A 26,129-nucleotide genomic window follows, 5' to 3' on the forward strand; every position below is an offset into this window, starting at 1 on the left:
GGACTCGGGGGGTGTTGGGGGCAGGGGGATGTGGGCTCTGAGTTAAAGTCCCGCCCAGGCTGGCTAGGTGGGACCAAGGGCAGCTGGAAGCAACACCCCTCCCCACATCTCGATCACTCATAATCCCACCCCAGCAAGTCTTGGGTCCTGGGGACTAAGCGCTTCACAGTTCTGTCCGCTCGCCCAGAAGTGGCACCCTCGAAGGCGTCCAGGACTGTAAACCGTGGAGCAGGACAGGAGCCTGGCCAGGACCGCGGTTAGGCATAAGGTCACCGTCCTGCCTTCTCAGGACAGGGCTTCAGCACAGCAGTCTGCGGGCCCAGGGGCCCACTCACCTGGGACGGTGCTAAATCAGACCACTCCGGTGTGTGAGGCACTGCGGTGGTTCTGACCTCGCGCTCTGGGCACTCAAGATGAATACTGAGCCGAGTACTGCGGAGGAGAGGGCGCAGACTGAGGGGGACCAGGGTTGGTGGGAGAGAGTCGGCAGGGAACCCCTGGGGTGGAAGCCTTCCACAGAGCCAAGGAATCTCCCTCAACATCCTCCTATCTGTCTCCACCATGGTGCTTAGCCAAATGGCTTCTGTAGGAGGTCATCCAAGCCATCCCCCTGCATCTGGCCAGGACTGTCTGTCTGTCCCTGCCCTGTCCTTACTCTGAGTAAGCGCAGCGGTACTGACAGGTGGGAGTGACCGTAGGAGCTGGAGGAGGGCTCCGATCGAGGTCTGTGGGGTTGGCAGCGATGCCTGGGCTAAGAGTGTGGCCCTGGGGGACCCCATGTGAGGAGGGGAAGCATGCCCAGAACAGCGATGGGGGTGGGTGGTCTCTCACTCCCTCACTAGAAACTGGAAGCCGAGTGGCTACCACAGCCTGAATCGGCCATTCCCCGTCTCCCCACCCTCGCCCTCGAGGGCGCAGAGGAGCGGCCGACCACTCCGCAGGTGTCTCTTCCGTGCCACCCCCTCCCCGGCGCCCCCTCCCACAAGAACCCAACTCCCTCCCTCCTCCCAGTCCAAGGGAGGCGAACGGAAGGGAGTTGGCCTGGGGAGGGGGGTCCCGGGGGATAGATGCGTTTGTGTGTCACGGGGGAGGGAGGAGAAAAGGGAGGGGAGAGCCCGGGAGCGAGGGAGAGAGAGCGTGCGGCGAGCGAGGAGGGCGGGCGGGAGGCGGATCCTCCTACCTGGGGCGCGCTCGCTCGCTCGCAGCTCGCTTGCCGGGGCCGCGAGTCACCTGGGGAGTCCGACAAGTGCGGACACATTGGCCGCTGCAGCGCTCGGCGAGGCGCGCACGGCCCCAGGCGGCTGCGCCCAGTGGAGGCAGTGCCCGCGCGCCCGCCGCGCTCGCGCCTCGGCCCCCGCCAGCGCTGGTGGGGCCCCGCGGTTACTCAGCCCGGCTCCGAGGTTGCGGCCCCGGGCCCAGGTCACTCCCCCAGGCGCACGCGGCGGCGGCGGCGGCGGCGGCCAGGGCTCACCATGGTGGCAGCGCGCGCCGAGTGCCCGCGCGTCGCCGGCCGCCGGAGCCGCAACGCTGGCTGAGAGCTGTCCACGGAAGCCCCCCTCTCCTGCCCGTTCCCCGCTAGGCCCACGCGTCCCTTCCGGCCGCTGCTGTCTATGGCGCAGACCCCCTCCCTGGATCATGCACAGAAACTTTCGCAAGTGGATTTTCTACGTGTTTCTCTGCTTTGGCGTTCTTTACGTGAAGCTCGGGTGAGTAGCCTCGTGGGCAGAGGCCGCTGCCCGGGATCAGAGCAGCCGGCAGGAGTCGCCTCCAGGGGACATGGGGACGGGAGGGGGACATAGGTGGATCTCTGGGATCCGGGACTGGCCTGTGTGTTGGACCCTCGTCCCGGTCCGGCAGAGACGCGGCTGAGCTCTTTGAGCCGCGGGTACTACGCAGGGGCACGCGGCCCACGGCTGGAGGAGGGAGAGCAGGACGCGCGGGCGGTCAGGCTCGCGGGTAGCGGCGAGCGTGCCCGGCGCGTACTTTCACCTGTTTGGGCTCCAGGCCCCGGGGGTGGGACGCGCCTTCCCTCCCCCGGGCTGCGCTGGGCGCTGAGCCCGGGCCGAGCGCTCGCCGCCTGGAGGGCGCGCCGGGGCGGGGGGCGGGGGGCTTGGGGCGGCCGAGGGCCTGGGGCGGGGGCGGGGGGCGCGCACCCGGGCAGCGAACGCGCAGGCCTGGGCACTCGCCATGGCCCTTCGTCTCTATCCATCACCCGGACGTGTTGAAATTATCTTGACAACTCGTCCGGCTGGCTCGGGATGGGCCGCGCGGCCGGCCGGGCTGCTTCGGGCTCCGTCCGGGCCCCGCGCCCCCGCCCGCCCGGGGCCCTCGGCCCGGCCCCCTCTCGCCGCGCTCCCCCTTTGCGCGGCCCGGCGGGCGGGCGGGCGCCCGGCGGGCCGCGCTCGCTGCTCGCTGCTGTAGCTGCTCCGAGTCGTATTTCCACATTCCTGAACCCAGCCGAGTCCTTACCTGTTGAGCTGCGATCTCCTTTAGACGGAATCTGTCTCGGCCTCGCTCGAAGTGGGATGGGGGGGGGAGCAGTGTGACCGTGGGGGGGTTTGGTGCACCCCGCCCGGGGCGCCCTCGGCTCTGGGGCTCCGATGCACCCTGCGCGCCTGCTATGAACTGCCAGCGGCGGGAAGGCAGGCGGGTCCCGGCCTGGGAGCAACGCCGGCGAACAGCCCCGAGGGCTGGCCGCACCAGTGCCGCTGGAGACGGGCCTCCCAGGCTGAGAGGTAGAAGCCAACCTGAGAATAATTTCATCCATCGCCACTCCACCCATCGCCTCCTCCGCCATTTTACAGATGGAGAAACTGAGGCCCAGGGCAGTCAGGGACTGAGGCCAGTGGCCTCAGAGACAGGGCTGGAAGCTCCCTGTCCTAGCCTCAACTCTGCAGGCCTGGGCGGGCGTGTCTGTGGCTGCTGGTGGCTCTGTTTATTGTGGGTCTGTGTGTAGGCTATGTCCCTGGGTGTTTGTTTATGGGAGGTGAGGGTGCAGTGCGTTGAGTCGGCTGGCGGGGGTGGGGTTGGGGAAGGAGGCACTGTTTTCCAGACTCTCCAGTAGCCCCTGCGGGTACTCTGCCTGGGCTCCCTAAAGCAGTAGGCAACACCTAATGAGGTTTGCTCTCTGCTGACTGGGCCTTGCTGTCTTCCGGCAGCCCTGGAGGTAAGTGCTTTTACTCTTTCCATTTTAAGTATTAGGAAAGATGGAGCAAAGATGTGGACAAGTCAGTTGTCCACAAGAGTAAGTGGCAGAGCTGAGACTTCCACCACGGACCCCTCTTCCTGTGGGAAGTGCTCTATGAATCAGCTCCTGCCTCCCCAGCCCCAAGTAGCAGAAGGAGCTGAAGGCTGGGGCCCAGCCCGGACTCCAAAGGCTGGGACCAGGGCTCGAGGTCCAGGTGACCACAGGCAGGTTCCCCCTCTCCGCCCCTTCCTGAGCCTCCCATTCTCCTCTGCAAATGTGACCGCAGCTCTGGCCACCCTAAACAGGAGGGTGGCCAGTGTCTGAGTAGAGAGGAGCCCAGTGGGTGCGACTCAGCCTGTGCACCTGGGCACCTGTGCCAGCCTCTCTGGGAGTGTGTGAGACAGCCTGACAGTGGCCCTGGCTCTATCTCTGTCCCCACCAAGGAGCCCTGAAGGGGGACTCCTCTCCCTGGCCTGCCTCCTAAAACACATACTCTCCCATGCCTAGGAGGAGAGAAGACGTGATCTCCAAACCCCCCTGTGGAACCACATCCCGGAAAGCCAGAGAGCCGTTCTGATCTGCTAAGAGGAGGGGAGAGGAGGGAGGGGCTCAGCCCCTGCCAGGACCACATTGCTGGTTCCCGTATGGCAGTGAAGGGGCCTGCTTTCTTTGCAAGTCATCTTGGCTGCACAAGGTAGGGAGGAGGGGCAGAGGAGCCCAAACGTGACTCAAGAGGTTAAGTGACCTAGAAGCCCAGTGCATCAAGGACAAGTTTTGGGGGGTCCAGCCTCCCCTGGCTCCTCACTGGGTGGCCTTGGGGGAGCTCTATAACCTCCCAGCCCACCTTCCCTCATCTGGAAAATGGGGTAATTACACTTCCTTCACTGGGTACTGGGCAGGTTGTTAGTTCGGGGCCTTTGCTCTGGGGGTGGAGGCTGTCCCAGTAAAGTTAAATCTCTCTGTTGTTAATGATATCACAGCGACTGCAGGCACCTGGGGACTCCTCCAGACAGTGTACTACGAACCCCAGGAGCTGGGATTTGGGGGACATAAAAGTTCAAAGCAAATATCTGAGATATATGTGTTGGGGGAATATTCTGTGATCACAGCCCTCCCCCCCCAGTCCACACCCACACCCCTCTGTTTATGAACATAGGGAGGTGCTCCCCCCTCCTCACCTCTGCACATGCAGCCACCACACATGCACGTGCCCCTCAGCCCGGGCGCCAGTGCAGATGTGCAGCCCAGGGGTGAGCTCCTGGGTGGGCAGGAACGGAGAACTCAGCCCTTGAAATCCTTTGGCGGATGCGGGCTTCAAGAGTGGATGCGCCTCTGATTTGGGGCAATTTCAAAACAAATGGCTGTGAGGAGTCACAGTTCCTCGCTTTGGAACTGAGCAGCCTCCAAGCCGCAGCCCTGGAGGAGGCCAAGCCAGGGCTGGGAGGAGCCATCTGGAGTCTGAGCACCCTCTGCCCAGTGGAACTGGGGTCATAAAGCCCCAGGACCAGCCTTGCTCCATGCCTGCCTCCTGCTCTTGGGGCCAGGAAAGGCAGAAGGGCCCATAGGGGCCTAAGAGGCCCCCTCCTCCTGGCCACTGGGGAGAAGTCTTCACGTCAGGTCTAGAAGCCTGGAAATCTACTCTCTCTGGGACCACTGGCCGTACTGCACAGACCTCTTTTCTTGTATCATCTACTCTATTTGTGCCTTAACTCCTGACTAAGGGTCTGTCTACACTGCACCCGAGGGACATTCATGTGCAGCCAGGCTCGGCAGACAGTAAGAGGTGGGACTCAAAATCTGTGTTTTGGGCCTAAAAAACTCACTGGAAGGAGGCTTGTTTGGAGAAAGTGTGTTCTTGTGGATCCACTCCTCCCCACATCTATCCCAAACAATCCCTCAAAGGAGAGCAAAAGAAGTGAAGGGGAAGCCAGAGTTGGGGGCCTCTGTGCCCTTGTTGGAGGTGCCTTCCCACTGTCAGCCTCTCCGAAGAGACTCAGAGGCAGGACCCTGCAGAGACACCAGTGGTCTTGTGCACAGGTGAGCCGTACCTTGCTGGGCCTGGTTGGTTATGGCAGTGAGTGCATGTGACACACAGCCAGTCTCACCCAGGGGCGCGCGCAGAGGCGCAGAAAACACATTGCATTTGTGCGCACACACCTGACCCCTCACAGACGCGCCCACGCTCCCACAGGCACACACAGGCACATGCAGGCACGCGCATGCACACGGGAGCACACATGTGGAGCATATTCCCCAGGAGCCGTGCACGCCCCCGTGCGGTTCCCCCGCAGTGCCTCCCCCAAGGTGCACCCTCCGAAGCAGGCCAGATCGGTGTGGCTCGCTGAAGTTGGTTGGGGTGGGGGCTGTTGTCTCAGCCAAGGCAGTTTGGGCAAGCCCTGGAGGCGGCTCCCGCCGCCGCACGCTTCGGTCAGCCTCCCCTTTAAAAAACCCGCCCGCGGAGGAGGCGGATGTAGGGGTGGCCCGTCCAATGGCAGCTGCGCGCCTCAGGAGACTTGAAGACGTGAGCCAGAGTGAGCGACAGAGCCGGTTCCGACCGACCGACGGACGAGGGGCCAGACGGCGGCCGAGGCGCACCAGCTACCCACTGCCCACTCTCCCGCCCGGCACTCCAGTCCCAGCGCCCACCGCAGCCCCAGCCCCAGCCCCATCCCCAGCGAGATGCACGGCCTTGGTTGTTGGGCACGGGTGACCACCGCGCCGGAGCCCGCGCGTCCGGGTCCCTAGCGCCTCGTGCCGCCGCCCTATCTTGGGGAGGGACACGGAGACCCCAGCCTCAGCTGGCCCAGGTGCTCTGCCCAAGGGGCCTGCCCAGCCCCGCTAGGAGCGTCGGCCCACCATGCTCCTGCTGTCACCGCGCAGCGCGCTCCTCTCCATCTATTGCCCGCAGATCTTTCTCATCCTGTCCAGCGGCAGCTACCTGTGAGTGCCGCGGACCACACGCGTGGGGGGCGGGCGGTGGGGGGCACCCTCCCCGGCCTCCAGCTCTGGAACTGGGCGAGCAGGGAACGCGGGGTAGTGAGGTCCCTGGGCGGGGCGCTGGGTGTCCGGCGGGCACGGGAGAGGGGGTACTTTGGGTCTCCTCGCCGGCCTAAGCGGCCACTGTTGAGGAATTAGGGGATTGGCCGAGGCAGTGAGAAGTTCTGGCTTTGAGCTCAGAAAAAGGGTGTCCCGCTAGAGGCCTGACAGTCCCCATAGACCTGGCTGTGCGCACCGAGCGCGAGGGCCCGAGGGCGCGCGGGCAGCGCGGAGATTCCCTGCGCGTTCCAGCCGAGTCCTAGACCCACGGGATCCCCCTCCCTGTATAAATAAACGCGGCCCGCATTCGAGAGAGCTAAACGCGCACGCCGGCTCTCCCGCGTACACACTGGCACACACGTGCCCGCTGCCTTCCACCAGTCAGAGCCCCAGCTGCCTTCCGAGGTTGCTGCGGCTTTGCGCGCCTTCCCGCCGAGCTGAGCGGCCTGCCTCTCGCCCCGGCAGGCTCCTCACCTGGGGCGAGGGGGGCGCACAAGCGCGCGCGGGCGGCCGGCCGAGGTGTGCCCAGGTGTCCCAGCTAAGGCAGCGCGAGGAGCGCGGGCGCGCGTGTGCGTCGGCTCGGGCCGTGCCCGGGGGGCTCGGGGAAGCTCCGGGCAGGGCCCGACCGGGCCCAGAGAGCCGAGGGGCGCGTCGGCGCAGCGGTGGCTTCGCCCGATTCCTAATGGGACTCATATGCTCTGGCCTCCGATTTAAAAAGAAGTTTGATTTATGGAACCGCCGTTTGGGGGAATTTAAGCTGGATGCTACTGATTAAACCTCAGAACCAGTTCTTCCTCCCCTTCTCTCCCCTCCCCCTCCCCTTCCTTTACACGCGGGCCACGTCCGGGGTCGCCTAACGCGGCCAGAGGGGGCAGCCGCTGCCTTCCCGCTCCCTGTGCCATCCCCTCCCCCCTGCGCGGCCGCAGTCCTAATAAATCGTCGCGCCCCCACCCCCTTTTAATAGAGACGCAGCCAATTTCTCCTCCAGCTCCTAGGAAATTACTATCCTACCAGTTTTCCTTCTATAAATAGTCGCGCATCTTGAAACAAAAGTTCGCAACCGCAGCCAGATGCTGCGAGGCCCGCGGTTTCCCGGGCTGTGGGACATAATTACAAGGTCCGGGCGCAGAGAGCGCTCCAGGCCCGGCGGGCAGCCCCGGCTGGCTGCGGAGGCATCGCCTGGGGTAGGGGCGGGGGGCAGGCCGCCGGGGCAGGGCGCGGAGCCGGGCGGGGACCGCCTGATCATTGGGGACGCAGGCTAGGAAAGTGCCAGGCCAGAGTCCTGCTTCTGGCGTCCCTCCTGGAGGGAAACGGCTCAACCCAGGAGGTCTTGAGACCTCAAACTGGTTCTCAGAGGTCGGAGGCTGAGGTCGGGAAGCCTCCCCCTCCCCAGAATCCCCAGGTTCTCAACCTGAATCTTTGCTAGAGAATCAGCAGCTCCTCTGCTTAAGAAACCACTCTGGGAGCCAGCTGGCTGAGGTTTGGCATTCATGGTGTGTGTGTGTGTGGGGGGGGGTGGTCCAAGGGTGGGAAACCAGGAGTTCTCCTGGGGTGGTTGGAGCAAGAATCACAGAGGAGGTGGGCACCGGGCTCAGGAGCCGCTGAGAGGGGGTCCCAGGGCAGCAGTGAGGGGCTCTGGGGCAGGTGGCGGGCAATATACCTCCAAGGGCCCCCAAGTTTTCCTTAGGGGTTGGCACCCCAAATTCAGGCCTGCAGGGACTACCATCTGAGCCCACATAAGCTCACTCCTCCAGTGTGCGCCGCCAGCTTTGTTGGCAGAAATTCTCCAAAGGCAATCGCTTTCCCAAACGTTGCTGGGCCAGTGTGGGGGTCTGGAGTGGGTGATGGAGGGGGAAGACAGACTCTGCCCCCTGCCTTGCCTTCAGCAACCCCTGCCCCAGTGCCAGTCCAGCCTGACCTTCAGCCCCAGGGGAGGAAAGTGCTGATTCCAGCTTTTCCTGAGCAGAAACGAACTCTGATGTTCTGAGAGTGAGCAAGGGAGGCCCCCAGACTCTCTGGGGTTTCCCTGCTTGCTGGTGGGCACGGGGCTAACAAAGTGTGTAAGATGCCACGGGTGGGAGCAGGGCCCCAGCGATGCCGGTGAAAGGGAGCGTGGTAAGAAGATCCTACTGAGGCCTGAGTGCAGGTGAGGCAGCCAGTGCAGTGTGCTTTGCTCACTGTTGGGGATCCCCGGTAAGCACCCCCTAGGAAGGCAATAATGCTCCAGAGGGTGGGCCCTGTGGAATCTGAGGATGCTGGGGCAGGAGGGGCCCTGGGCGGAGGCTTCTTTCTGCTCCAGAGAACTTTCCAGAAGGCATCCATTGCTGGGATCACAAACACGGGCGGACAATTGATCCTGCCCCTTTCATCTGGGCTGCTCTCCCAGCTCCCTGTCCTGGGCTGTGGTCCGTGCACAGCGAATCCCAGATGCATGCCTGGGCCCCTGCCACTGATCGGGTCGGACGGGTGTGCTGGCCTGGAAGAGCCCTGAGCTCCTGCCGGACTCTGAGCTTGGCCCGGCAGGCCATTTGGGGCAGCTCTGGCCAGTGCTGCTCTGTTGTCAGAGCAGGAGATCTTAGGGCCAGTGGGGGTCAGCCAGGGCTGAAGGGAGGGCAGGTGGGGGACCGCAGGCCAGGAAGAGGGCCTGTGGTGTGGGGTCAGCTGGTATGGGGGCCTGGCGGAGGTCTTGTGCCAGGACAAGCCCGACCTACTGTCCTGGGCAGGTCCCTTCCGGTCCTGGCCCCCCTCTCCCAGATGTGGGGGTTGGCTGCAATGATCCCCCCAGATCTTCCGGTACGAGTTTCTCATGGTGACCGCCCGCTCTGGGGAGCCGAGTGAGTCATGGTGACGGGGCAGTTACTCACCGACCACCTGGCTGTGGTGGGTGAGGGGCGCTCACCACTGCCTTGCCAAGGCTGGGCCTCTTCCCGGCTCTGCCGCTGTGGCTTTATTGGTGGTGCCAACCGCAGTCCCAGAAGCCCTGTGGGCATGACCTTGGTGGGGGGGTGCTGAATCAGGCCCACTCCCATGGCATCACAGCCCGTGTGGGTGCAGAAGGGGGCCACTGGCTCAGGCGTGGACAGGTCACCCTTGGGAGGAGCAGTTCCCAGCCTAGGAGACTGTGACTGCCCAAGTGTGGGAGAAATTCTGCTGTGTGGTCTCGGAAAGGTCCCTGGGCCTCTCTGGGCCTCTGTCTCCTCTTTGGTCACTTGGGGATGAAGAGCCTTCCACCGCGGGCTCAGGTCAGGCCCACACACCGTTGGGATTCAAAGGCACGTGTGGCTCTGTAGAGTGGTGTGCACACGGGCGGTCAGAGCTGGGGAACCTGGCAAAATCTCAACCCCTCAAGGGACCCCTAGCTCAAGATGTACGGACAGAGCTGCGCTAATCACAGCGGCCTCCAAGGAATCGTTGCTCTGTGAGTGAGACTCGTCAACCGCTGGTTAGAGGGGGAAAGGCTGTATTTTGGATATGATTCTCTCAACCCTCTGTGTGTGGGGCAGGCGGGCTGGGGTGGGGATGGGAAGGTGGGGCCCCGCATCCTTCCTCCTAGGGTTGCAGTAGACTCTGCAGTGATATAGATATATACATTTTTTATTTTATATTTTATTGAAGTGTAGTTGCTTTACAATGTTAGTTTCAGGCCCATGGCAAAGCAGTTCGGTTATATGTGTGTGTATATATATATATGTATATATATGTGTATATATATGCACACATGTTTTCAGATTCTTTTCCATTGTAGCTTATTACAAGAAATTGAACCTCGTTCTCTGTCTGCAGCTATACACTGAGGCCCGCAGGAGGAGGACCGGTTTCCCAACCAGGTTTCCCCTCCGTCCTTGTGAGGCCAAGCGAGGGGCCTGATGGTGACCCAGATCCTAGGCTCATGTCCCTGTCCTCCTTTTACTGCCTGGGTGCGTCCTGTAACCTCGGCTGTGTCCTCTGTAGGGTGGGTGCCATGGGAACATGCGCCTTCTGGGCGGCGGGGGTGTGAGAATTCAACAAGTAGGCGCTGAGGTGGGCCCAGCGGGTGCTTCACATACAGGAAGCGCTCAGAAGGTGGGGTCACTGTCAGCTATTAGGAACAGGGAGGCTGGCCACCAGTGATGGAGGGAGGTCCTGTGGCTGTGCTTGTTCAGGAGAGAATGATGAACTCTCTAGGGTATCTTGAAGGGCTTCCTGGAGGAGGTGACACCTAAACAGGGTTTTGAAGGATGGGTAGGAGATGCCCAGACTCAACAGGGGCTTGAGAGAGAGACTCACCGAAGAAGGAACAATACTCACCATCAAACACATTCACCCAGGGAGATTCACAGCATCTTGCTGAGGCAGGCAGACAAGAATGCTGGGGTCCAGTGGAGAGGCCATCTCCTCAGGTCACCCAGAGCCCAGGGTAGCAGATCTCCTGGCTCTGGGACCACCTCCACTGCCTGTGGTGGCCTGATAGGGAGAGGCACCCCGGGGCCCTGGGGCCTCAGGGCCGGTACAGGCAGCTGCTGGAGGGGCTCTGGACAGGGGAGGTTACCACGAAGGGAGGTGAGTTTTGAGGCCCTGGCTGCACATTATTTCCTTTGGCTTCTCTGGCGGACACTGTGGATACAGGCCTAGAAGGTCACTCTCCCTGCCTCTCCCCCCACCCCACTGTGTCCCCCAGAACTCTGTGCCAGCCTAGGGGATCAGGGGGCCAGGGTTGCTCAGCCTGCGGGAAGCCCAGACCCCTGCTGGGGATCTGGACCAATGCTGTCATCCGACTACCCTGGGTAGACCCTGAGGGTAGAGGCAGGAGAGGGGATGAGGTGGGATGGAGGTCTTGACTGGGGAGACGCAGACCCTCTGTCAGCTCAGGGCTGGGGGTACCCAGAACCCGGCCCCTCTGTGCAGCCTGCGGCCAATCCTCTAACCTCTTGGGGCTTCTCTCCTCCTGGGGCAGATGGAGGGGCTTCAGCTGGCTCCTCTGAAACCTCCATTTTGTGTGGCCCGGGGTCCGGCTCAGATAGGGCTCACCCCCCTCCCCCAGCAAGGGGACAGGAGGCCGGGCGCCCTCCCTTGTCAGATGAAACCCCGGCCCAGGGCTCCCTGAGCCTGATGAAAGGGTCATTGTGTGGCTCGGGCTGCCCGCTGGCCAAGGACAAAACCACCATTTGTCCTCCTTCTCTGGCTCGGGGCTGGGGCCTCCCCTCTGGCTGGTCGGCGGGGTGGGGGTGGGCACAGGTGCGCTCCCTCATCCCTTTCTCCATCTTCCCTGTCTCCATCACACAGCTGTTCCACTGGCCTAGGCCCCCTCCCCATCCTGCCTCCCACCCAGGGCATCCTGTCCCTCTGAGTAGGGAGCCCGAGGCCTGGGCCAGCCCTGCTGTTGGCAGGGAGGCAGTGAGCTCTCCGGCCCTGGAGGCATACAAGCAGATGCAGGGGTGAAGGCCAGAGATGATGGGGAAAAGCCTCACCTAGAAGGAAGCCAGCACTCGTGGTCCTTGGTGCAAGGCAGCCATGTGGTATGGTTGGCCTGCTCCATGGATGAGGATGCTGAGGTCCCGAGCAGGTCATCCCACAGCCTCAGCAGCTGAGCACAGAGCAGGGCTTGGAACCCTGCCCACTGATGCCTCTCCTAGCCTCAGGCTGGAGCAGGTGGCCTCTGAGGCACTGGGGATGCCAGAAGGGCTGTCTGTGAATGGAAGACACTGAAATTCTGCAGCCTCCAAGTAGTCACTCCTTCCGTAGACTCTAAAACCTGCCAGCTGCCCGGAGAGGGACCCAGGATGGAGGGGGACACCACCCTGCCTAGCAAGCAGCTCCCTGGCATCAGCTGTGGTCTGGATGAGCCCAAGTCATGAGCCCCTGGCAATCCCTTCCCAGTAACCCCTATGGGCCTCCATCGCTTTCCCGAACCACCCGCATGGCCATCCCTGCTACCAACGCTTCTCCACGTGCCTCCCAGACCAGAGGTATTCCTTGTGCAGGAAAGTCCTGCTGCTGGGCCCAGCTGGAGCTGTGAAGCAGCCAGGCCCCTGGAGGGCAGGAGCCTCGGGAAAGGGTGGCCGGCGTCTGGGCTCACCCTCTGGGTGGCATGCGGCTTGCTGCCAGGGTGCTGAGGGGTCCGGCCCTCACTGTCCCAAGTCACAAGACAGGTGAGACCCTTTCAGATGGTAATTCTTCCAGAAAGTACCGCCTGCCCCTGGGATCCTGACTGGGGACTTTGCCTTCCGCATCTGTGGGACCAGGTCCTCCTGGAAAGGGTTTCTCTTGCGGGGTGGTTACGTGCCTACATCCGGGGTCAGCTTTGCATCTCCTTCCCCCTGGGCTGCCAGCAAAGAGGAGCTAAGCAAAGGCCACCCACCTGGGAGGTGGGGGAGCAAGAAGCATGAGGGCCAGGGCACCGGTTAACTCCCCAGGGCACGCTCAAGGGGGCTGAGCCCAGACCCGGACCTGGGTCTGCTGACTCTTCCATCCCCGCTGCCTCTCAGGCCGTCCTGCTGACGCGCATTCCTCCCTCCAGCCAACTCCAACACCCTTGAATTCGCTGCCTGTAACCTCACAGGGATGGAGAAACCAGCTAACCCAGCTGGTTAGGGTTGTGTTGACCAGGAGTCATGAGGCTCCAAGTAAGGGCTTTCTCAAACTCAGGGGCTGCCTCCACATTTAGATTTGGGGTCAGAGAGGCAAATTTCCCAGTGGGTGTGGGGCATACCAAGAGGCCCTCAGACTCCTGCCACGGGTCCCTTCCTGCCCTGGGCCCTGATCTGTCTCCCCTGAGACCAGCTTGAGCAGAGAGGAGGCGGCCCCAGCTGGGCAGACTGTGACCTCTGTCAGGTCAGCATGAGTATGGTGCCATATGCCATGGATTTGAGGCAACCTTGTGAGCAATCCTCCCCTTCTCTGGACCTCAGTTTCTCCATCTGGGTGATGGGCCTAGAGGCTCAGGGGCCCTCCTTCTCTCCCCTGCGCTGTCCGCAGCGGCCTGAGCTTGCATCCCCTGCAGCCCTTGTGCGAGGTGAACAAGGCCAGTTGTGTGCGCAGGTGTAATTGGTAAACTTTCCTTTCTCATTCTTATGCAAAGCCCTGTGGTACCTATGGCAGGAACCCTAATCCATCTGCAGTGAAGGTGGACCAGGGAAGTCCTCCCTCAGAAGATGACCTCTGACCTGGGTCCTAAAGAATGTGCTGGAGGGAAGGCATTCCTGGCAGAGGGATGACGGGGAGGATGGAGGGGGGCTGGGGGAACTGGGAGTGGGTAGAGCTGGTTAGAGTTGGGCGGGGCGGTGGGAGGTGAGGTCGGAGTGGTGGTGGGGGCAGCTGCCCCAGGTCTGGGGAGCCCTGGGGGTGGGTCGAGCAGGGCAGGGATGAGCAGCTCCATCCAGAGCTAAGGAAAGACCCTGGGTGCAGGGAGGACAATGGGATGAGGGGAGGAGGCTGGTCCTGCCGGCCTCAGATGGAGGGGTTGCAGAGGGGAGGGGACGGACTTTCCAAGGCAGGATCTGCAAGACTGATGGGAGGCAGAGTGTGGGAGGGGAGCCCTGTCAGCACCCAAGCTCCAAGAGGCCAGGCCTGTGGTTGCGAGATTGACCGCTGCCCCCCTGCACTCCTCCAGCCCCGGCATCCAGCATAGCCCTCCGCTCTCAGCTGCTTCCCAGCAAAGCATGTCGGATGGTCAGACGGCTGCTCGTGTGTCTGGGGCCCAGTGAGGCCCACTGACTTGTCCAGGGCCCACCGCCCAGTGGTGGCAGAGGCCGCCAGGCCCCAGGTGTGTTGGTGCAGGTGGGCACAGGGGGTGGTCTCGGGGGCTGGATGACTGCCAGGCTCTCCTGGCTCCCTAGTCTTTCCACGGTGACTGGCCAGGAGTGCTGGGAGTTTCCAGGTGCTTCTGACACGCCCCCTCCAGAAGCAACTAGATCTGTCACCCGTCTTCCCGGGCCAGTCCTGTGTCCTCCGTGCCTCAGATTGGGCCCTGCAGTGGGCTGAAGTGCTGGCTTGGCCGCCCCCATGGACCACGCCCCTGGCACTTCCCTGACAGGGCTGTCACCCTTCATGGTGGCCCTGCCCCAGGGTGGAGCATGGTGTGTAGCATGCCCAGGGTCCCAGGGTGAGCCTGCTGAGCCTCAGGTCCATGAAATAGGCTAGGATGCCAGGCGGCCGAGTGTGCATGGGGAGCCCTGGGCTGGCGGTGCAGCCTGGTGTCGTGGTGCACTGGACAGGGAATTGGCAGCCTTGGACTCTGGTCACTCACCCTGTTCCCACTAGTTCAGAGCACACAGGGCAGGGGGAACCCCAGGGACACCGGCCTGGACGTGCTACATCAGGGCTGTGTTGGACAGTGTCTGGGGAGGGGTGCTTGGCTCAGGGCTGAGCGCTGCCCAGGGCCTCCCACCTGTTCTCTGTCTCAGACCCCGCCTGGCTGGCTGTGCGGTTAGGCAGGACATCACTCCAGGCCGCAGCTCGGGGTACTATGTAGGGGCTGGTCACCTGCCTCCCCAAGCCAGCCCAGCTCCTTTATTTCCTGCAGCAAGGCAGGCTATGAGTCTGATGACGCCATCGCTTGGGGAAGTCCCCCTCGATGTCTAGCTTCCATCCCGAGAAGTGGGCTGTGGAGGGGAGGCTCTAGCTGGCCCCCGGGCCACCGCAGGTTGCTTTCCCAGCCCATCCCAGAGACCAAGGGATTGCAGTCAAGTCTGAGTGTGAGCCTAGAGCTGCCCCTGGCCTGCCTTCTGTGGTGGAGACTCCTGCAGGGAGGAAGAGGGGGAGGTGGGAGGACGGCAGTGGGCAGTGGAAGAGTGAGGAAACTGACCAGCCTGGGGCAGAGCCGGAAGTGGGAGAAAGGCCTCAGAGCCCGGGCCTGCTCTTGGCTCTGGCAGCGCGTCCCTGCCAGGTGGCTGTCTGGCTGTGGACAAGGCACTGCTCCTGTCCTTTAACGGGGCGGGCTGGCCTCGGAAAGCAAGGATGGTGCTCAGGCCTGGGCCACCTTGGGCAAGCCCTGGGGACCCCTGCGCCCAGGGGGGTATTCTGAAGATACTGGCCCCAGGAAGCACTCACCTTGGATGGGTCATCACAGCCAGGCTAACGGGGCTGGGTGGGGTGGGGTGGGGGGATGGAGTGGGTTGCTCCGGGGGAGAGTGAACACCCTGTCCTGCAAGGCATCCAAGCTGAGGCAGTTGGTTTGGGAAGCCGTGGTGGCCCAGGAATTCTTGGAGGGAGCAGCCCAGAGCAATGGGACGCTTAAAAAGGAGGTGGGTGGTGAGGGCACTGCGCCCAGGGGATCTGGCCCAGGGGGGTCCCCTGCTTCGGTGAGAGCAGAGGGTGGGGCTGCAGAACTGGGGAGAGCCTGCGTGGGGCTGGGCTCTGCTCCAGCTCACACTTCGCTCTGAGGTGCTGAGTGGCGGAGGCAGGCCCCTGTCCTCGTCTGTTCCTGAAGAGGGACCCTCCAGCATGTACGCCTGAGGCTCAGTGCTGGGGCCAGGAGCTTGGCCCTGCAGTCTCCACAGAGCTGGTGGCTCAGTGTCCACTGTCCACAGGGGCTTGGCCCCATGCCTCACACCATGTCCAGAGTGGCCAGGAAGGCCGAGGCACTGGCAAAGCCACTAGGCGCCCGGACTCCCAGCCTGGCCACGGGCCAGCAGGGCCTGCCAGCTTCCTCCCACCTGCTCCGCCCGCCTGTCTGTCCATCCGTCTGTCCTGAGGTTTCAGACTGGCATCCTGGTCATCCAAGCCTGTAAGATGCCCCCATATTCCAACAGATCTGGGGCTTTGGGGCGGAGGCCAAGGCCGGGGCTGGGGGTCTGCTCCTTGCTTGGACCTCAGCTCACCACGTGGCTGTAGGTGCCATGGCCCCTCTGGGCATTGGTGTCCCCACCTGTACTGTGGGGAGTGAGGAGAAAACTCAGGGGTGAGGTCTAGGGAAGGTCAGGGTGCAGCAGAAGATGCAAAAGTGTGGTCGTGGCCTGGCCAGACAGGTGTTGCTCAGTCTCAGCCCCTAAAAGCCGCCTCAGAAGCCCGGCATAGACGTGACCATGCTGAGTGGGAGGAGGGGAAAAAAGAGGAGAGACCTGGGTGGGCTTCTTGGAGGAGGAGACACCAAGCTGGGCCTTGAATCTTGCCTGGCTCCTGGGGGTGGGGCAGTGCGCCCCTGGAGGGGGAATTGCTGGTCCAGTGTGGCCAGAACCCAGGAGTAAGATGATGGACCCTAAATGCCCAGCAGAGGTCTGGAAGTTTCTGAGGGTCAGAGGTCAATGTCCTGAGGTTTGAGGGTCACAATGACTGGGTGAGGTTCCAATTTCACAGATTTGGCAGAGGTGGGGGCTGGATGGATCCCCCGGCCCCCTGTGCTCCCTCAGCCATGAGCTCCCTGCACCAGTGCTCATCCACCTTGCGTGGCCTCAGCCCTGCCCAAACCCCCTGCCCACCACCTGCTTTCTCCCAGGCTGCCCGGTTTCTCTTCAGGGTGGGGTCCTGGGATGCCAGGCCAGGAATGCCAGCTATGTGGGGAGGGCGGGCGGGCGGGTGGACAGCCGCCCGCCCCGGGCCCAGGGAGCAGGCTGACTCTCCGCTCTCTTCCTGGGAACACTGCGGGGCCAGCAGAGCAGAGCAGTGGCCTGGAAAGATTGCAGCGGGCGGGACCACAGTGCGGGGAGCCAGCCCGCAGGAGCCGCCACCCCAGCAGGGTGCACCTGATAGATGGGCAAACTGAGGCTCCTGAAGCCAGTGGGAGTCAACGGCTGAGCAGAACCCGAACACAGGACCCCAAACCCAGAGACCCTCTTTAGGATACAGCTCCAGGTACCTAGATTGTCTCCTCCGCCCCTCGCTGTGGAGGTGGGAACCTGAGGCCCTGGCGGGGCAGGAGGGCCTGCGAGGTGGCCTCATTTCCCAGCTGGGCCCCTTCCTGCCTCCAGGCCTTTCTCCAGGCCACTTGGGACACCCTCCTCCCTGCCTACTGCCATGAAGCTCCCTTCTGGATCTCTGCTCAAGGCCTCAGTTTCCTCATCTGTAAAGGGGGCTGGAAAGGCCCATCCTGAAGAGGCCCCGTGGAGATGAGGTGGGACAGGGTCGGGGATGCGGCTAGGAAGGGTGGTCTTTTTGGCTTGTTGTCCCCCTCAAGTGCGGGCCCTGTGACTGGGCAGGGGAGGGACAGTTCAGACGGCCAGGGCAGTCTGCGATCAGGCTTGCCCTCTGCACACTCTCCCCACCCCGTTGTCCCATGAGGTTCAGGTACCTCCTGGCCATTTGCCAACCAAGGGCTGATTGTGTCCTATTTTCAGATGAGAAAACTGAGTCTCAGAACAGCCTTGGAGTGGCCTTCCTGAGTCTGGGGATGTCCCCAAGCTGCACACTCCCCGCCCCCAGGCTGGCCTGGAACCCCAGCAGGGGAAGAAGATGAGCAGATTCAAGAAAGCAGAGCAGGGACAGGTGGCCTGTGTGCCAGGAGGCCCTACGTCGGCTGCATCAGCCCTTCTGTTCCATTCTGTCCTGATCTGTCTGACAGGAGGGGGCTGTGGGGACCCAAGCCCTGGCACTGCGATCGCCCCAGGGGTCTGCAGTGGCCCCAGACCTGGAGGACGTTCTTAGCCCCATCTGACAAGCAGGAGCACTGGGACCGCCATTAACCCCTGCCCCTACCCTGCCCCACGGGACCCTGCGGGGCTTCAGAGCCGAAGAGCCTCCTCTGGCCCGTCTGTGGCTGGAAAGTTCTGGGCCAACTCCTGCCCACCAGAGGGAGAGGCTGGCAGGGACAGAGCCTTGGGTGGGCGTAGGGGCCAGGTGCTGCCTCCCAGGTATTTGTCGAGTTACTTCCTGGACAAGTGGACCCAGGCTTGCCTCCCTGGCTGATCACAGATAATTAGAACATTCTTCAAATATTTTGCCCGAGGATGCCCGAGAAGGAAGAACTGCGAAGTGCCCGGGGCCAGGAGCGTGGGCTGGAGGAGCTCTGGGCAGCTGGGCAGCCGGGGCCAAGCCAGGGATGGCGGCCTGGAGGGAGGCTGGAGATCTGGCCCAGTTCAGCCACCTGTCCCCACCTCCCAGGGAGCTGGGGCTGGGGTGGGAGGCTATGTCCAAGGTTGGCTCAGGGCCCTCTGGCTACTGGGCAATGTTGGGGACCCCGACTCTGGGGAGCCTACGGCTGGTGGTGGTAGACAGACCCGGACCCAGACGGCATCAGGAAAAGCCTGAGGGGGCCAAGCACAGAGTCCCGGCTCCCTGGGGGGCCAGTGGGTGGGAAGGCCTCCCTGAGGAGGGTCTCTGCCCTGGGGAGACCAGCAGGCCTGGGAGGAGGACCTGGAGAGAACACAGAGTGAGTGATGTAGGGAGTGTCAGAGTGAGTAATAAGGGGCGTGCCTGGGGCCAGCCTCATGACTGACACCAACCCAGGACCAATGAGGAGCAGCCTGGCAGGCCTGACTCAGGCGGCGAGGCCACACCCTGCTGGTGTTGGGGCGGGGCCAAGGGGCAGGCTGGGGGTGGGGGTGGCCCCAGAGGCAGGGGTCGGGGTGGGCTGCCTCTGGGGAAGTCCTCTCTCATCACTGCTCACCTTCCCAAGGGTGGTGCAAGCTTCTGCCCCAGGAGGAAGGCAGGGGTCAGATGTCCCCCAGTGACCCTCTCCTGGCTCCTGCGGCTCTGGGAGGGGTCTGGGGTGTTGAGGCCCAGCAGGCTGGGTCACAAGGCCTGGGTTCCGGAAAGTACTTGGATCCTAGTCTCCCCCATGGAGTGCTGCCCTGGTCCTAGCCTCGGGAACGTTTCCAGGATTCTGTGGTTGGTTAGGGGCAGGGGCTGCTCCAGCCCAGCACTGGGAGTGGGGTGGGCTGCATGAGAGCTGGTGCTCGGTCCAGTGAGAGGGAGCTCTGGGCCAGGCTGGGGAGCAAGGCTGTGGTCCCTGCCAGGGTGGGCCGTTCGCCCTCTGCTGGGCATCTCTGTCCCCGGCTGTGGTTTGTGGGGTGGATTGCTGGGGAATTCGTAGGAGAGAGGACATGCTGAGGTGGAGGTGCTGACTCCCGCGGCCGCATCCGTGGCTATACTTGAAGGCTCCGTGGACAGATCAGATGGCCCGAGGCTTCCTCCGGGTCTAAGAGGCTGTTCCGCTACGTGGACCTGGGCTGGCAATGACGCCATTTCTCTCTGGCGTTCTAAGCAGAAAGACACAGTTTGTCTTGTCACTGGTGGTGCCTGTGGATCAAAACCCTCTTGAGGGTACTTTGGGTGGCTACACCCCCATAATCCCAGCCCCTTGCCTGCCTCCTGGGACCTGAAGTGCTAGGCTCTCGTAAGAAGCTGGCATTTTCTCAGCAATATTACAGTGTGAATGAAAGCTGATTTTTATTGACCTGTACCAGTCTAAGAGCAAGTGGGGTGCACGTGTGGCCCCAGCCCCACAGAGGATGTCCTGCATGAGCTGGGGTCACCGCCCCTGGGAGGCCCCAGCAGTTGTGTCGAAGCCATGTCTCCATGCGTCCCACTGGCTCACCTGTCCATCTGTCACTTGTCTGGCTGTTCCATGGTGACCACTGAGGGTCAGCCGGGCCAGGCCAGGGCACTGACCAGTCTGGGTCCAGGAGGTGCGGGTCCTGGTCTCTGCTCCCTCCCTCCATGAGCTGCTTGGCAGGTAGCTGGACCTTTTGGACCTTTTCAGTTCTTATTCTAAGGAATAACAACAATAAGAATAATTATTGTTGTAACATCTGCCTTCCCACTGACGGGACCCCTGAGCCCAGGATCTAGCATACAGTAGGTGCTCACTCCGCCTTGAGTTTAACAGCATGAGGGATTTAGGTTAGATTCCTAGCTGTAGGGGCAGGTTTTGGCGGGGGGTTAGCTCCTGAACAAAGCAGGGTGTCCCACGCAGAGACAGGAGGACAGGATGGCTCTAATCCTGAGCATAGTTCCTCCAACTGACTGTCTCAGGTCCTCAGGGTCCCTGACTCTCGGGTGCCCCAAAAGTTCCCCACGGGTGCTGGGAGGGGGAGGCTGCCCCAGGAGCCCCCAGCCTGGGTCTCAGTAGGAGTGGGGCTTGGCCTAGACAGGAGTCCAAGCTAGAGTGGCCACAGGCCAGAGCTCTGACCCCTCCCAGGCTCAGGCCCAACTGGGAGGAGGCCACCTGATGGGGCCTGGCCCCACCGGGGGGCCCAGCTCTTCTGGACAGAGGACAGCGAGCAGGTGGGCAGTTTTGCCCACTGGCTCAAGTGCTGGGCTGGGGGCAGGCTAAGACCAGGATGGCACTGCCTGGCACAGTGCCACCCATGAAGGGCTCCCTCCACCCCCACAGTCCTCAGGGTCTCCTGTGCGCACCCCCCTCACTGCCTGGGAGCTGCCGAGGCAGCCTGTCTCTGCCATATGGCATTCCCAGAGGACCAAGGTGTGGTCCTCTGGCTGGGCTGCCAACATCTGTGGACAGAGTCCAGCTAGGGCTGGAGGGCGGCAGACAGGCAGGGGACAGCTCTCAGCAGATCCAGGCTGTGCTCTGGCCCAGCCCAGTTCTGCCTGCAGGGGGCGCCCCCCTTCCCCCGCCTTCCGCAGCCACAGCGGACCCCACCCACCCATGCTGCAGAAGGGGTCAGCACCCCTCGAGGCCGGGCACACAAAGCACACAGGAGTGATTTTTAGTGTTCACGTTGCATTTCTTCAGTGTGCTTTCTTTATTTTACTTTTTGTACGGAAGCTTGGAGTTTTCGTTCTTGCCTTGTCCTGCCAGCCCTGTAAAGTTCTGTATTGAAACAGTTTACATTTTGTCGAGGAATAACTTGCATCACGCGCAGGAATCTCAAGTGGGCCCTGACGCATGTTTACATACGTGGGCACCCATGTCACGACTACCCAGCTAGGGAGAGGGAACATTCTGGCACCCAGCAGGCTCCCTGGTGCCCTCTCTCCATCAGTGCCTCCCACCCAAGGGTAACTCCATTCTGGTTTTTATCTAGCTGAGTTCTGCTTGATCTGGAGCTTCTTCTACGTGGTAACATCCATGTTTTCCTGTCTTTTGCTCAACACAGGGTCTGGGAGAGTCATGTGTGTAAGCGGTTTGCGTCCCGCTGTGGGAATGTACCACAGATTTTCTGTCATTCTCCCGGTGATGGAACCGAGGTTCTTGTTTTCGGGTTGAGCTGGAGACACGCATGCATGTCCTTTGGCAAATGTAAGCGCTTGCTTCTGCTGGATGTATAGACCCCAGAGTGAAATTGCTGGCTCGGAGGGAAGAAAGAGCTGGCCCAGGGATGAAGCCCCTGGTGGTGATGGGGACCCCCACTGGCTTCAGAACTGCCTGTTGAAGCGCTCGTGCCCCAGATAGACATAGCTGGTCCCTGATCCCCACAAGGAGGCTGGATCCCAGGGGCTCAGTGAATGAGAGTCAGTGATGGGTCTCCAGTCTCAGGCCATGAGGGTTACCAGTGGCCACCATCGATGAGCTCTCCCCACAGGCCAGCTACGAAGTGCCCTGTACTTGGAATCATGCATTCCTCCTGGCAGCTCTGTGATGCATCATGGTTATTATTTTTTTCTTTTTTTTGTGGGGCCAGGGGGTAGGTAATTTGGTGTATGTGTGTATGTATGCATGTTACTTATTTTAATGGAGGTACTGGGGATTGAACCCAGGACCTCGTGCATGCTAAGCACTCACTCTACCACTGAACTATAACCTCCCCCATCATGGCTATTATTACTCCCACTTTATAGATGCGGAAACTGAGGCACAGAGAGGTTAAGAAACTTGCCTGAGGTCTCAGAGCCAGGAAAAGGCAGAGCCGGGGTCCCAGCTCAGCCGGCCCGCACCGACACTCCGGTTCCTAACCCCCCCGCAGGGCTGCCAGTGGGGGCTTGTACCCGGCTGATGCTGCAGCAAAGGCCCCGCTCCCTTGGCCACGTCTCTGCCCATCTGTTGCCTGGCAGTGGTCACCTGCCCCTTACCCTCACTGGAACCCCCTTGTCCTGGAGGCAGCCTCATCCACTGGACCCCTCTGGCAGGTGGAAAGATCTTCCCATTGCTCAGAGGCACCTGCCTCCTCGCACCATGCCGGCTCAGACCCGGTGCGTGCAACATGGCCGTGAAGCGCTCCTTGCTGGGCCTCTGGTCTGAGACGGGAGGGTCCGGTCCTCAGCCCTCAGCGGGTGGGGACGAGGCAGCAGCTTGTCTGCAGCACCTGAAACCCTCGTCCTCCAAGCTCCCTTTGTGGGACTGGCCCAGGCCAGCGGTGAGGAAAGTTCCAGACTTTCAGCTTTGCCCACACCTCCTGGCATCTTGCCTGTGTCCTGAGGCCCCTGAATAGCGCGGGGGGGATGAGCCGCAGCAGAATTTTCCATGGAGAAAGTCAGTGACAGAAACACGAGCTCCCCGCTTGGCTTCCCTGTGCTTGGGGACATGCAGGGCCTCGCTGCCGGCCTCTCCTGGGGCACCTGGGGTGAGAGCTGGGCCCACCCCGTGAGACAGCTCGCGGAGAGCACCCCTAGCATGTCCTCACCCCCAAACTGCCGGTTACCCCGGAACACCGCCTGGTCCGCCCTCCTCTGCCCTCCAGAGCAGCAGTGATGTAGTCATACTGTGTTACCCCTTTCCTACACTGATGTTCCCTAATGCCGGCCAGCCGCGGGCCCTGGCATCTGCAGCCCCCTCTCCTCCAGACAGGAGGAACAGCGTGGGCAGGTCCCAGGCGGTGGCAGGGCCAGGCCCGCACAGGGAGGGCAGAGGGCAGACTAGCCGGGCATGTGTGGGGCTGTCAGGGGGGATGGACACGGCGCCAAGATTGGTTGTCAGACCTCAGAAGCCAGCACTGGAAGCTGTCCATAAACCTGGACGAAGGAGCAAGTGATCTGGAGGATTCTGATCAAGGGAACCATGTCAGCTTGTGTTTTGAGCTGTGTTTTGTGCTGTGCCCTGAGCCACGGGGCTGCTTCCACCGGGGTTCTGGAAGCAGGGACCTGGCTGTGTGGCCTGGGGCAGGTCCACTAGCCTTTCTGAGCTCCAGTCTGCGCACTTGCAACGTGGAAATGGCCAGGCTCATCTTGCCTGGAGAGGCCTGAGACACAGCAGAGGAGCGTGTCGTCCAAGACCGGTGCTCAGAAGGGGAGTATCTGGTACCTTTAGGGGGAAAATCCTCAGGTTCTAAGGGAGACAAGTTTGAAGTCATTTCTGAATTATCAACCATACCTGCTTGTTTATGCTCCTGACTGTCTTCTCTGAAGCCTTTGCTTCACCTCTAATCCATGTGCTAGCATGCTGGAGCCGGGCTGGGGGCTCCAGCCCCCTACTCCATAGGCACCCTCGCCCTGGGGAAGCATTAAGTGAGTAAAAGCAGGGTGTCTGTGGGCAAGGCCCCTCTTGTCCCCTTCCACCCATCCCACCTATGCCTGAGAGTATGGAAGTCCTGTATATAGACAGAATTTTTAAAATCTGTGTTTCAAATTCATTTAACACAAAATTCGCCACTTTAACCACGTTCAAGGATATAATTTTGTGGTGTTAAGTACATTCACAATGTTGTGTGACCATCACCTCTCCCTGATTCTGTAGCTTTTCCGTCACACCAGTTGGAAATTCCACACCTATTAAGCAGTGACTCCCCACTCCCCCTCCCCCAACCCCTGGCAACCACTAGTCTGTCCCTGTCTCTGCAGATTCACCTTTGCTGGGCATTTCATATATGAGGAATCAGACAAGATGTGGCCTTTTGTGTCTGGCTTCTTTCACTGAACATAATGTTTCTGGGGTTCATCCATGTAGCATATCTTTGGACTTCATTCCTTTTTATGACCAAGTAATATTCCATTATCTGGGTAGACCACATTCTGTTTAGCCACTCATCCGTTGAGGGACATCTGGGTTATTTCCTCTTTTGGGCTATTGTGATTAGTGCTGCTATGAACATTTGTGTACAGGTTTTTGTTTGAACACCTGCCTTCGTTCTTTCGGATATACACCTAGAAATGGGATTCCTGGGTCCTATGGTCATTCTGTGTTTACCTTTTTGAGTTGGACTTTTCCAACTCTTGCCCACAGCGGCTGGACCATTTTACAATTCCACCAGCAATGCACAAGGGTTCCAGTTTCCCCACATCCTTGACAACGTGTGCTATTTTCTGTTGTTTTGATCACAGCCGTCCTAGTGGCTCTGCGGTGGCACCTCTCTGTGTTTCTGATTTGTGTTTCCCTAATGAGTGATGTTTAGAATCTTTTCCGTGATCACTGGCCATTTGTCCCTTTGAAGAAATATCTAAGGCCTTCACCTATTTTTAAATTGGACTGTCTTCTTGTGACTGAGTTGCAGAAGCTCTTTTAGACATAATCCCTGAGTGTTTACTCATTCGTTCATTCATCCATCCTGTCCACACACACTCATAGTTGGCTGCACGAGGCAGCCCGAGGCCCCAGGGTCAGCTCAGAGCTGGCACTGCCCTTGAGGTTTCTGTGGGCTGGTGGGGGAGCTGGGTGTGGAACAATGACAGTGAGACCAGGGGTGACAAGTGTCCACTGTGCATGTCCTCAGTGCCTGGAGGCTTGAACTTGGCCCTGGAAGGGAAGGAGAGTTTGTCAGACAGAAAAAGGGAGGGAGGGAGGCCTCCCAGGCAGAGGGACAAGCATAAGCAGAGGCGCGGCTTGTCAGGCCAGTCCCAAGAGGCCTCCAGGTTGAGGAAAGGAGCTGGGGGGGCTACGGGCGGGCTCTGAGCGGGATGGGAGGGGGCCTGCCTGGAGGAGGGAGACCAGAGCTGCAATAATCTGTTTCTGCCCCTAGGTCCGTCCCAAATCCCACTGGGGCTCCCCCATGGCCCAGTTTGTCTGAACTCTTGCCCCCAGGAGCAGGGGCTCTTACGCTGGCACCGGGGCTTTGCAGCCTAGAGCCTGCTGGAAGAATCTGGGAACGTGCTTTTAGCCTCGGGGCTCCCGCCCGAGGCCTGGAGGCTGGTGCCCGGCAGGGTTCCCATCCATCTCATTTCCCCGGGTTGGTTTTCTGAGCATCTACAATTACTTGGGGCTGAATTCCCCAGATCCCAGCCCCACCCGGCCAGATGCTCTTCCTCCACGCCAGCCTTGGGCATTTCTGCCCATTGTGCCCGTGGGAGGCCCGGGGGGGTCTTGGCCAGATTAGTGGGCGGGGCGGGCGGGCCACGGGGATTGAGTGTCACCGCGGCGTTCTGGTCGCAGCACGTGCTGTGGGCTCATGCCACACGGGGACTTTCCCATCTGGCTGTGGGTGCTCGGCTGCCCTGGAAAAACACTGACTCGTTTCTCTCAAGAAAAGGGTTGGCAGGCCGTGGGCAGAAGGAGGGAGCTCACTGAGCCAGGAGGCTGGGGCCTGGGCATCAGCTTTGGGGAGCCCCTCGTGGCCTCCCCACTCCCACCTTTTGCCCCCTGGTCTGTTGTTTGAAGCCAGACGCTATCTTGAAACCCACCTCATACCCGTAGCTCTTCAGGAACCAGCACCCCCCACCTCTTAGCTTACTGCCCCATCTCCTCTGGTGCTTAAAACCAATTGGTGCAGCTTCTGTGGGAAACCGTCTGGCAGTTCCTCAAAAAGCACAACCACCACGGGACCCAGCAATTCCACTCCTAGATACCTGCCCCGAAGAACTTAAAACAGGGGCTCAAAAACTTGTGTGCATGTGTTCACGGCAACATCATTCACAAAAGCCAAAAGGTGGAACCAACCCAAATGTCCATCAGTGATGAATGGACACAGAGAATGTGGTCTCTCCAGACAATGGAATATTACTTGGCCATAAAAAAGAAGGAAGTGCTGATTCATGAAACAACATGGGTGAACCTTGAGCGCACCATACTAAGTGAAAAGAGCCAGGCACAAAAGGTCACATGTTGTATGATTCCATTTATAAAAAATGTCCAGAACAGGCAAACCCACAGGCACAGAAGGCAGATTAGTGGTCGCCAGGGGCTGGGGGAGGAGGAGAGGGAAGTGACTGCTAAGGGGTATGGGGTTTC

General features: G+C 61.1%; 1 protein-coding gene across 4 annotated transcripts in view; it reads left to right on the forward strand.

Moving 5' to 3' along the window:
* Positions 1-1,456: 1,456 nt before the first annotated feature.
* WNT7B (Wnt family member 7B) overlaps positions 1,457-26,129 on the forward strand; it is a 52,468-nt gene continuing 27,795 nt past the window's right edge. The window contains exon 1 of one of the 4 annotated variants that reach the window (XM_031463435.2): positions 1,457-1,706. In XM_031463435.2, the coding sequence (XP_031319295.1) occupies positions 1,611-1,706 (96 nt within the window). In that variant the 5' untranslated portion in view covers positions 1,457-1,610. Of the gene's footprint in view, positions 1,707-5,999; positions 6,128-16,960; positions 16,991-26,129 lie in introns of those variants that run through there. The other 3 variants (XM_031463437.2, XM_031463436.2, XM_064491369.1) reach the window with 3 other exon arrangements.

This window comes from Camelus dromedarius, chromosome 11, assembly GCF_036321535.1.
Source record: "Camelus dromedarius isolate mCamDro1 chromosome 11, mCamDro1.pat, whole genome shotgun sequence".
Taxonomy (NCBI): Eukaryota; Metazoa; Chordata; class Mammalia; order Artiodactyla; family Camelidae; genus Camelus; species Camelus dromedarius.